The sequence below is a fragment of the Mixophyes fleayi genome, chromosome 9 (genome assembly GCF_038048845.1).
Source record: "Mixophyes fleayi isolate aMixFle1 chromosome 9, aMixFle1.hap1, whole genome shotgun sequence".
Classification (NCBI taxonomy): Eukaryota; Metazoa; Chordata; class Amphibia; order Anura; family Limnodynastidae; genus Mixophyes; species Mixophyes fleayi.
In genome coordinates this window covers 63,857,806-63,870,035 of record NC_134410.1, presented here as the reverse complement: position 1 = coordinate 63,870,035, position 12,230 = coordinate 63,857,806, and the positions used below count along the sequence as shown (strand labels likewise).

The window sequence follows — 12,230 nt, the reverse complement described above, 5'->3', positions numbered from 1 at the left end:
ATGGCCGGCAACGAAACACAGTTGCCAGGTGGATCAAGGCTACCATCAATCAGGCTAGTCCTGTCCTTTGTTAGTTAAAAACTTGAGGACCTCCGTACAGGGGGCATAGAGAGGAGGGAGCAGGCCAGTCCCATTTTTTTTATTTAATTTTTTTTTTTAGTGCCTTACTCCCAGCACAGTGCCCCCAAATGAATTTAGAGAAATGGATTCTACAGCGAGTACAATAAATCCTCTCTTCCATTTGGATTGGGTTAGTAATTTGATTTTTTCAAATAACCAAAGGGCTTTATACCAGGAGGAAATCCCCCCTTATGGTTCAGTGAGGAAAAAGATCAAGCTTATAAAAGGTTTTCAGAGTGGGAGGGTGAGTTTCCTGTGATTAAATCTAAGTGCGGATTTGTAAATATTAATAGTTAGGCAAATGACAGGTGGAAATTGTATAGTGATGACACCCTGGTTATTCCAAGAAACAGATTGTAGATTGAGATTTGTTTGGATAAATCTGAAATTCATAGACAGGAGGAGGGAAGTGTTCATTTGAGTAACTTTATCCCAAACCAGTAGGGAGTTGAGAATACTTTGTAAAGTAGACTTATTTACAGGTCTGTGTTTCGTGTCTTTTCAGAGAAGGTCAACTTAAGGGAAATGATTAGTTGTGCTTTTCAATATCAACCCATGACTTTCGAGAGGCAGGAGTTAGCCCATCCTTAAGTTGGTCCAAAAGGCAAGCCTGCTGATAGGTTTCTAGTTTGGGGGCAGCCAGGCCTCCATTTAGTTTCCTGGTGAATCTTGGCTGTTTACTTCTCCAAAGTTCAACGATACAGTATAAAATTTATTGATTCGTTTTTGGGGATCCAGATAGGGTATAGAGTGGGACAGATAGTGTTTTTGGTAAAAGCATCATCTTTATCGCGACTAGAAGTCCTAGCCACAAGACATCAAAGCTGGCCCATGATTTGGTTAATAAATCAAACTGTTTTAATTAGTCGATAATTAGTCTAACGTTTGAGGGGATGTGTATTCATAGGTATTTGAAAAATATGGTATTTGTAAGTAGATTTAAGCAATTGGAGTGAATGTTGAGTGATTTGAAATGCCAGGGCTTCTGTTTTAAAGGTGTTCAGTTTTTAGTAGGAAGCCTCAGAATATTCTGAAAGGACAGTGTGTAGGGCAGGTAGCGAGGATTTGGGGTTGGTTATGAACAGGAGAAAATACATCACAAAATTTGCCTTTTTGCAGATGGTTTTCTCAGTCTAAGTAGACTTGGGAAAAAATAGGTTTTATTAAATTATTTTATTTAAAGTTTGCAAATCCCTACACTGGCTTCCTATGTCCTCCAGAATCAAATTCAAACTACTCACCCTTACCTACAAAACCCTCGACAATACTACCACTGCATACATCTCAAATCTCATTAAAATACTCTCCCTCCCACCCTCGTAGATCTACCTCTGACCTTCGCCTTCTCTGTTAACCACCTCTTCAGTCCTGTCTACAAGACTTCTCCCGTGCTGCTTCCCACTTTTGGAATTCTCTACCACGTTCAATCAGATTTTCCCACAGTCTTCAAATCTTTAGACGCTTTTTGAAAACCCATCCCTCTTTTAGAGGTGACCTTTTCCCCGATAAGCTCTCTAATGAGCAGGGTCCTTCATACTTTGTTTTCATGTCTTTGTTTGTCTAACTTGTATGACATTTTTTTATGTATGTACTGTTTTTCCTACTGTACTACGCTGCAGAGCACTGGGGCGTCTTACAAATCTACGATCAGTTTATTGAAGCAAATTAAAAACAAAGTGGAACAATTCCCCTTAACTCTAAATAAGGGCCCTGTACTGTTCCAATAAAGAATTATATGTAATACTTTTCTGTCCCAGAAGAAGCTGAAAATATTGTGATAAAGGTAAGTAAAGCTAATGAGTGTTTAGCATCTACCTCATTGAAGAGGTGGCTCACTAAAAACTAGAAATCCAACCATTTGCTCTGTGCAGTGCAGCATGATCTTGTACTTAATATTACTGGGAACCTCTGCTGGACTGTCAAGAGGGCAGCTGTCATTTCAGTCATTCCTTTGGATCCCTCCCTCTGAGGCTTGTGCATTGTTATAGAAACTGTGCAGCACAGGCTCCAAGTCACAGTAAGTATCAAGTCCCTGTTGTTTTGAGCACATGGCGCGGGGGACCTAGAGATGTACTTTTGTTGTGTAATTTTATATAGATTTGGTTTGCATTTCCTCTAGTATACATATGTTTTTGTATATTTATCCAACTTAAGTTACAGCTACGCTGAGGCAAATTCACTCGCGTGTCCATTAACACTTACCTTCACAAATTGTGCATCCCTATAACTTGGCCTCAACTTGTTAGGTTGGCGTCTCACACTTGGAAGCCATATGCTGGCTAAACTCCTGCTCTTTTGGTTTGTCTAATCTGTATATTTATTTTAGTGTATGAGCCAGTATTTTGATCTTAAGCCCGTATGGTAATTGGTTCTTCCCCAAGGGTATATTTACAGACAATGCTAGTCATAACAATTAGATTAGCCTTAGAAAAATAGTCCATGCTTTGCTCTAGATATGCTTACCATTTATCAAATACATTCAATTAATTAATGTACTGCATCAAGCCAAAAGTGTAAAATGTAATTTGGCCATAGCCACTATGACTAATAATGGAATTTTCTGCCCTTTCTTGGACCTACCAGATATTTATTTTTTAATTTGCTGTTTTAGATTCTAATTTTAGATATATAATTAAAGGAAAACTGCAACTAAAATATGAATCCTTGTGCCCCTTAAATTCCCTTTTTTTTTATACTTCCTGAGTTCATTGAGAAGTTGCTGCAGCTTTACTATGTGAAATAACAGTAATTTCATTTGTTGGAGCCACCTGTGATGGCATTGTATGAAAACCACACAATCTCATTGGTTGCAATTGCTACTTGCCCATATACTCTCCACGCTGTCAAGGCCTTTCTCCCTCCTTCCACCATATAGAGATCACTAATTACAATCGAGAGGGGAACGGAACTGTGACACTAGTGGTGGGCACAGAAAAGTATGTTGAGGGCTACTGGAAAAAGTCAAGGGCAATAGAGTATTCTAGGCAAAAGGTGTTCACTTGGTTAGGCAATGGGTAGTATATGATGGACTGGAGTCCATGACGCTTAGTACAGAGGATTAATTAGTGGTTAGGAGACAAATATTTGAGACTGGGCACAGAAATTTATAGGAAGCAGGAGACTGGTGGACAGGTCATCTGCACGCTATGTTTACTTTTTCATCATACCAAGTATAATTGCGTGAAAGGACTTTCCCAGTTTTAGTTGGATATTTTAATTGCATACAATCTGTGGAGTTCTCAAATTACCTCCATGTTAGCCGCTCATCCTCCCCACTCTTTCTCCAAACTAACATATGGCGCATATTTGCAGAGGCAGATGTGTCTTCTGTATTTACGCAAGTGTGTTACAGGGAATGCAGAGGACTGGAATGCATTCATGTTCCATACCCACTGGAGAGCATGTGTTTGCCAAAGAGATCAATAATTCTATAATTGGTGTTATCGCTGTGTCCATCATGCCGTGGGCAAAGCTACCCTTTAGTTCAGATAGTTTGATAAATCATGTCTTGCTCTGCATGTTACAAAGCGCACCAAAATAGCAAATGCATTTTTATATGATCAGCGGGAATCCATTCAATTGTGTCTGTGCACTTTTCATGTGCTAAGTAGGACTCTATTTTGAATTTAATGTAGTTCTGCAAGTATTCTGCTGGGGAAGAGAGGGTGACGTGGTGTACTTGGTAGATAAGTAAAAGGACTAGTAAGAATACTGCTATTACACACCCGCAGCACAATACAAGTGTGTAATCTGCCTCTATATAAACAAAACAAATAAAGTTCTTACACCCAACTTATGTAAAGTATTCTATAATGGAATTCTGCACAAAACTAGTGACTGCAAAACTCTAATATTATTAACCTGTTCCAGTATCTGGTTATGAGGATTAACCAAACAAAGAAAACATGATATGATTGACAAAAGCACTAAGAACACTTGCTAATGTCTTCTGTAATATAATTAATGTACACAAGTTATAATAAACTGGTGGTTGCAGCCCTGGGTAGTTACTAGGACTCACAGTGCCAGTTTCATTTGTAAATCAAAAGAAGTTTTTCTTCATGAAATTATAAATGCCACATAGCAAACACAACAGGTGTTCTCGCTTTTGAGCGTCGTAAGGGAAAAATGGGCATCATGTAACTTTATTAAGACCCCCTTAATCCATGTTCTTTCTGTGATGATGTATTTTCATGGTGGTTTTTCTTTTTATCCCAGGTGGTGTCTTTTCTTCACACTGCTCTTCTAAATGAGAAGTTGGAGTTCAGCACAGCTCTTGTGGTTTGTCCTTTGAATACAGTTTTGAATTGGACCACTGAGTTTGAAAAGTGGCAGTATGGTCTGAACGATGATGAAATGTTGGAGGTTTGTATGCAAAATTTTAAAACGCAAAATATGTGTCTAAGAAACCTACTGTCTGTTGCTGGGGCTGTATTCTTTAACATGAAACTGCTGCAGCATTCGGTGCATCAGTATCTTTTCCAGGGGACATCTATTTGTATATTGTAGGAAGAGAGAATCCCTTGATGACTAGGGCATTTTATTCCTTAATTTCACAATATTTTTATGCTGTTACAGAAACTGTAGAAGCTTACACCAAAATGTACTCTGCTGAATTTCCTGGGTTAAGGGGTGCTAAATATGGGACACTAGTTTTGATTAAGTTATAGGGCCAGGGACAAACATAAATAGTTTAATTTTAGGAGCTAATCTCTGATGCATTATGCAAACACAACAGGACAAATGTGATGGTTAAAAGAAAAAGATAGAATTGTCAAACTATTGCAGTGTTATATAGTTCAGCATGTTTAGTCACATAGTAACTATAATGTTTTAATCATGTTTTTTTTTTTTTTTCCTTTCACTCCTTGGTTATATGTCACCTGAGAATTATTACTGTTGTTGACTGTTTAATTTCTTCCAGCAACACATTTTAGCACCTTCCCATAATTCCTTTCGAGTATACTATGTCTTCTGCCCTATCTATTTGTACAGCATGAGATGTGTACTTGCCACTTATATGCTCAACCATATCTTCCCATATGTCTTCTTTTTGTTCAGACAGCATACTATTATCTTCTATGGGTACTGCCTTTAAAGATCAGGGAGGATGAGTGATTGGGTGTCCTTATTATGTTGCTGTGCATTGTTTTGAGCAGCCATTGATACCCCATGTTTGTCTTTAAACTTTTGACTAATCCTCAGACCTTCACCTTTCCCTCTAGCAGCTTTATCACCCAAAGCCAGTATACTGTCCTTCATGTTGAGGATTACTGTTCAAGAATTGACTTTAGATTGAACCCCAATGCATTGGCACCAATACATTAATTTTTCATTCATATGGGGATGGAGGGGTGCATTCCACCCCCCCTTCCCCATCCCCGGTAGTTCTTTGGGATCTTAACTTGGTGCTGACAGCCTTCCAGCACCCTCCCTTTGAGCCTCCCTTTGGTGTCTGTGGCGCATAAGTTCCATACCTCTCTCTTCCTATCGCCACAGCTTGGAGTCTCAGAGCTGGGAACTCTGTCTTGTAAAGCTGGGTACACACTACACTGTTTTCGTCCAATAATCTGCTCAAACAGCCGACATACGACCGCTCGTTCAAAAGTCGGGTCAGTGTGTACAGTGACACGATGGTCGAAAGTCTGCCCAAATGGACGATTGTTGCCTCATTTGGTTGGTCGTACCATTTAATATTTTCATTCCAATCTCGTTTCCGCTGTGTAGTGTGTATAAACTTCCGACCGATCCACAACAGTGAGTACGAAATTAGTCATTGCTCACGACAACATGGCTGTAAAAAGTCGCTAACAGGACGTCCGCTCTTCCCTTTCTCGTCCTAAACAAGGCTAGTGTGTATGCAGTCCATGGACCAAGCGATCGGACCATCGGTCTCATGTAAAATCGCTCGGCATAAAAAGTTGGTCGAAATTTCTGTAGTGTGTACCCAACTTAAGTCTCCTCTCCTTATCTTTCATAAAGACAGGGCTGGCCTTCGGATTAAACCTTACAGCACTCCCTGCTTATATTTATAGCTCTGTGTGGTCTTTCTCTTGCATTGACATTTTCATAAAGCAAATAGTCATGCAAAATTAAGGACCGACAAGGCTCTCCAGTAAGGAAATTTGTAAAGCCACTCTATAGAATAAATCCATCTTATTAAACATGCACATTTCACGCTCTTTAAAAAAAAAAAGAAAAAAAAGATTAATTGATTAGAAATGTGACTTTCTTGTTTTAAGGATCTGTGTAGACACAGTTCAGTAGTGGACCCATTGGTTAATTTGATCAGTCTGAGCCTAAATCTGAAGTACATTTTGGTTTAATCTTCTAATATGATGTGTGCTTTATATTAGGTCATTGAACTTGCCACTGTGAAACGTCCTCAAGAACGAGGATTAATGTTGCAACGGTGGCATGAAGATGGAGGTGTCTTGATTATTGGATATGAAATGTACCGAAACCTCACTCAAGGAAGGAATGTGAAGAGTAAAAAGCTGAAGGAATTGTACCAGAAGACCCTAGTTGAACCTGGTAATATGGTGTTCTTTTTCATATTGCAGTTAGTCAGTTTGCATTAACACGAAGCAGATTTATCTTGTTATGATTACTCTTGAAAAGTTAAGTGATATCTTGCTGCAGGTCAAACTACATTGTTTCATAGTATAGGATTTTAAAATGTTACACATTTTGTGTTGCCTGGGACTCATCTGTCTATGATGAACCCTGCCTGATCTGCATTAGGCAAACTAGGAATAAGGGGGACAAGTCTTTTGGCAATTAGTTTGGTGCAGATTTAAATAGTGAAATTGGGCGATAATTCTGGCAGTACACTGGATCTTTACTAGGCTTTGGGATAGCTGTAATTTTTGCTTCAAGCATCTGTTTTTGGAAATTGTATTTTGTCAGAACCCTCATTGTATATTTTGGTAAGGATCAGCACTAGTTTGTGTTGAAATGTTATATAGAAATTACAAGTTAACACGTGCATGATACTCATGCATTCTAGTCAAATCAAGCTACTTAAGGTGTTAAAAAGGTTCTTGTCATGCATTTGGGCCTAGCCCAGGCCTCCTCAGGGGAAGAGCGTTACTTCCCGACGCAAGCGCCCTTTTTTAACGTGGTTTTGTCCACATGTGACCACCTCATCATTTTTCTCCATCACCTCATCCTTCATCTTCATCGCCACTTCCTTCATCAAGCTACTTAAGGTGTTAAAAACTCCCCACTGTCACCCCCGGCAACCACCAACCACTCCCAACTGTCACTTCTCCTTCAAAAAATATATAGGTCAGTGTATAGCTCTGCCCAGCAGGTGGCGCTGCAGCTTGGTGTTTTGTTTTTTTTTCGCACACGCCACTAGGCATTTATATAGTAGATTAGTAAAACCTTCCGGGCCGGATGCTTTCTTACATTGCTTCTTTTATTTCATTTTCCGTCCTGTCGCCGGAGGGGTTAAATCACTGGCGCCTAGCGTGAAAAGTTATTTGATAAGAATAAATAAAAAATGTATTTTAAATGTGCACTGCAGCACTGGGTGGGTAGCACCCAGCACTGCAGCAGGGAAAAGGGTTGTAGCGTCGGGGAATGTAAAAGTGTATTTCTCTTTCATCCAGTCTGGAGGACACTGCTTACCATGGGTTGTGGAGGGGAGCTCGGGGAGTTGGCACCTAGCTAGTTAACTTTAGCACTGCTGACAGACCCCTCCCCTCTACAATCCCCCCACCTCTTCCTCCTCAGTTTTTTTTTTAGGTGCCCATGGAGTTGGGCAGTGTTTTAGCTTACTGCATATTTTTATTTATTTTTTTACTTTACTTTAATTTATTTTATTTATTTATTTCTTTTACAGGTGGCAGAGCTGGAGTGTGTTCTATTATAGAGAACACACTCACAGCACAGCAGCGCAGGCACTACCCTGTCAGATGAGAGCCAGAGGCTCTCACTGACAGGGAGAGAAGAATAGGGTGCCTGGATTGTGAGTGACAAGCGGTCTCTCCGGACCGCTGTCACTCCTGGAGCCCCTCCGATAACCGGCGCTGCCACTGCAGGCATAGAGCGCCGGTTATCGGAGATTACAGATGCCGGCGGCCATTTTGGATCCGCGGAGGACAGAGGAGAAACAATGAAGGGGGCCATACCACGATCCTCCCTCATACATAGGAGGGGGCATCGGGTACTAACCGCTGCGGAGACCTCCACTCTGGAGGTCTCCACTACTCTGCCACATACCTATTTATTTTTTACCTAACATGAGGAAAAGAGAGACGGCATATTAGAGAGGGGGGAGCTAAAACATATAGAGCTCTCCCGCTCTCCTGAGAGAAGTGGACTAGCCCGGTCTGGCGCCAAGCAGAAGCCTGGGAAAAGGACACAGACCAGAGGGAGCAGGCACCAGAACACTGCTGATGAACTTCTCCCCTGTTTGGCCTATGGGCTAAGTATCTGACTCTTTTATATACACAATTTTATTGATTTTTGCTGTATACAGAGTGGGCTAGTAGAGGTTAAATTGTAGTTCTTCTACCTGCCAGGATATTATATTGTGTTTTAATGTAGTACAAGTACAACTTTTATACAAGATTAGTTGATTACTTGTTTCTTACTCTATTCTCTCTACAGTGTCTCTCTCCTTCTCCTCTATAACAGCTAAATTTTCAATTTAAGTCTGTGTGTTTGGTGTGCCTTCCTTTATAAAATGACAGATAAAGGAAAGGGTCCTATAGCAAAATATTTCACATATGAGCGGGGCTTTTGGAGCGGTCCCACCCTTAGGGGGCTGCTTTAGAACGTCCCCATGGTAAACAGTGTCCCCGAGACTGGATAAAAGAGAAAAGAGGATTTATATACTCACGCTAAATCCGTTTCTCTGATTCCGTCTGGGGGACACTGCGATCCCTCCCTTCTGCCTCTCCTCTGTATGCTCTTGGTTGATTGACCTATCTCCTTGGGGCTTTTTAAATGGGGAGGATGAGGGGAGGGGTCTATCAGCAGTGCTAAAGTTAACTAGCTAGGTGCCAACTCCCCGAGCTCCCCATGGTAAGCAGTGTCCCCCAGACGGAATCGGAGAAACTGATTTAACGAGAGTATATAAATCCTCTTTTCCCACCGCAAACAGAGAGGCACCAGGAGAGGAGAACGGATTACCTCCTGCTAATCTCCTGGACTAGTCTCCAAATGTGTATTAAAAAAAAGGCTCTGTTTTCTAGTTAAAGTTGTTGTTCTTGTTTCATCTGACCTGATCACTGGTATCTTCAACCAGTCTAAGAGCAAATAAACATCACTTGCTTCAAAGACCTCCTTGAAAACTTCTCTATGCTGATTCCTGTTACCTACAGATTAAACCCAACTCCAACTCTATTCAGTTCCCGGCTGTTCTGAGATTTGGTCCTAGCTTTCCACTACCACCGCTCTGCCCCGCTACTCAGCAGTTCTGGCCAGTGGGATAGGCCAGGGGAATCATCCATAGCAACCCTGATCCATAGGAAGAGGTCAGAGGTACCAGCCCAGGTGCACCAGTAACGGGGGTACAGTAGCGGCATCCGTTACCCAGAAAAAAAAAACTCTTCTGGATGCCGGTAAGGAGTCCAGAGGTGGCAGAATTTGTAAGCCCCTCCTACTGCGGTTAGAGGGCGTATTTGGGATGCCAAACCGGAACTGTGGCTAAGTAAGCCCAGCCGGTTCCCAGCAACAACAAACTGTGGCATAGGCGGTCCATCCTGTCACAGTAATGTTAGTTGGATGTATCATGTTATGGTCCTCATTTAAGTTGGATAATTGCTCATAATAAGCAGCTAAGGTTTTGGCTAAATCTAAAGGGTTGGTTAATTTAGACCAGTGATAGGCAACATGATGCACTTCAGTGGCTACATTGGTGGCCCTCTTACCCTTAAAAGGGCTTCACATCACCCTTTATCACAGTAATAAGTTAAAACAATATATTTAATCAAAGAAAGACGCCTATCGGCAATAACGCGTCAGTAAACAAATTAAACAAGTGTTACAACCTTCAACAAATAAATCTGACAGTAAAGCAGGAATGAGCTGAGCGCCACAGGTGAAGACTGAGGACTGCTTGTTGCCAATCACTGATTTTAGACCATTGTTTATTAAACATGTTTTTAATTCTGTTCTTTGCTAATTTACCTCTTTGCCAGCAAGCAGTTTACTCACTGTTTCCGAGTACAGAATTTTTGTTTAAGGCTAGAGACTTTTAAATTTGCTTTATAGAAAAGCTTTCTTAGGATTTCCTAGCTGATATCTGCTGGTTGTTTTTTGGTTTTTTTTTTGGTTTTTTTTTTTAGCACTGTAATTAGTTGTTTTTGTGTTTTATGTTTTTCCTCTAGTAAGAAGATCTTGTATTCTGGGGGTTGTTGTAGTTGGCCATTGGCTTTAAGTCTAGCTACTGTTTGTATAGCTGTACCCTCAAGCACTGCTTTGTGTATGTATATATGCTTATTCTCAATATGTTTGGGCCAGAAAGTGAGAGGTTAATCTCACAGTTGAATAATCACTTTGAGTCCAATTCCCCTATTCCATTCTATGGACCCACTGTTTATGACCCGCCTAGGACACTCATTCAGGGTTATATTTGTAAGGGCTTAGAAAGTGGATCATGAGAGCCACAAAAATGATCCCATGCGTTGTTGGGAGATACTACATAAGATACCCCAATTACAAAGTTTGGGACACTGATTTGTGTCCTCATATACTAATCATTCCAGTAATTAGCTGGAGGTATTATTAGAGATGCTGGGCTATTACTAACTCACATGGTACCCTGCTCTCAAGTCATAGGATAGGTAGTTGCTGGTATAGAGAGCTTTAAGCTGTTCACAAACGATAATTGCAGTGAGGGGACTCAAACATGCACAGCATGCACGATTCATTCAGATCTGCATCAACTGTTTGTGTATGTTCATGCCAACAAACTTGTGGAGGAGGATCTGATCCTTTAGTGAGCTAATACTCATAAATGTATGGGTGATGTTACAGGGTCACTAGGTATTCCACCTAGTGATAACGATCTGTCCCAGTACAAGGGGTTATTTTTAGGTAAAAACAAATAAAAGATTGCCTATTTACGATATGTTACACCAAGCACCATTCTTGTTATTTTGTTTTATATATTACCTCTCTCTCTGCTTTAGAGTGTTTCCCAGCGTTAATCTGATTTTAACCTATGACTGTAATAAAAGTTATGTTATATATTCGGACTGGAGTGCTCTGCTAATTTCCAATCTATCCCTTCACCCTTTTCAAGTTATTATCATTGTAAAGAGCACCCCCTGTATATAGCAATAAATATGCTATATAGAGTTATTTGGTAAATCTGAGGATGGTCCATCTCCTTGTTAGATTTCCTGTTCATAAGGGGAGTATGCAGGGGTTGGAGCAGAGTAGAGGGGTATTATAGTGAGGAAAGAGCTGCATATGACAGGCTGTTATGATATGAGGAAATTGGGAAGTCACAGAATTCAGTTAGTTGAAGGAACAAGGGTTCCCAGCAGCCCTGTGTGTTGATGTGAGAGGCTCCTCGGAAACTGGTGCAGGAGGATTATGACGTCAAATGCACCTCTATACGAAATTAAGACCATATACACTATATGGACAAAAGTATGAGGCTTGATCATTACACCAACGGGGACTGTAATGACATTGTATTCAAATACATATACTTTAATATGGAGTTGGTCCTGCTTTTGCAGAGATAACAGCTTCCACTCTTCACTGAGCTCTTCAGAATGACCCATTTTGTATCATAAATGTTTGAAAATGCAGACTGCATGGCTAGGTGCTTGATTTTATATACCTCTGGTAACTGGTCTGATTGAAACACCTCAATTTAATAATTAACAGGTGTGGCCAAGTACTTTTCTCACCTGTGAGATCGCCACAACACCCCAGGTACCCCTGGCGCATTGTTTGGGTGCCGCTGGGTTAATGCTAAAGGTGATCTTTCCAGTGTAGTAGTCTTGAGTTCTCATGGTGTCTTTCTTAAGGCAGTTTTTCTATTGGTAGACTTATTTCTGAAGGAGTCATAGGGCTATTTATTAGTATTGGAATATGGAGTTATTTAGCTTTGTTTAACAACATGCTTGTGTTGAGGGGAA

General features: G+C 40.7%; 1 protein-coding gene across 1 annotated transcript in view; it reads left to right on the top strand.

The window, feature by feature from the left end:
• The window catches only part of ATRX (ATRX chromatin remodeler), a 157,537-nt gene that overhangs the window by 87,627 nt on the left and 57,680 nt on the right, over positions 1–12,230 (top strand). Inside the window, exons 18-19 of the mRNA XM_075184434.1 lie at positions 4,339–4,485; positions 6,477–6,654. Of these exons, the coding sequence (XP_075040535.1) occupies positions 4,339–4,485; positions 6,477–6,654 (325 nt within the window). The remainder of the gene's footprint in view (positions 1–4,338; positions 4,486–6,476; positions 6,655–12,230) is intronic.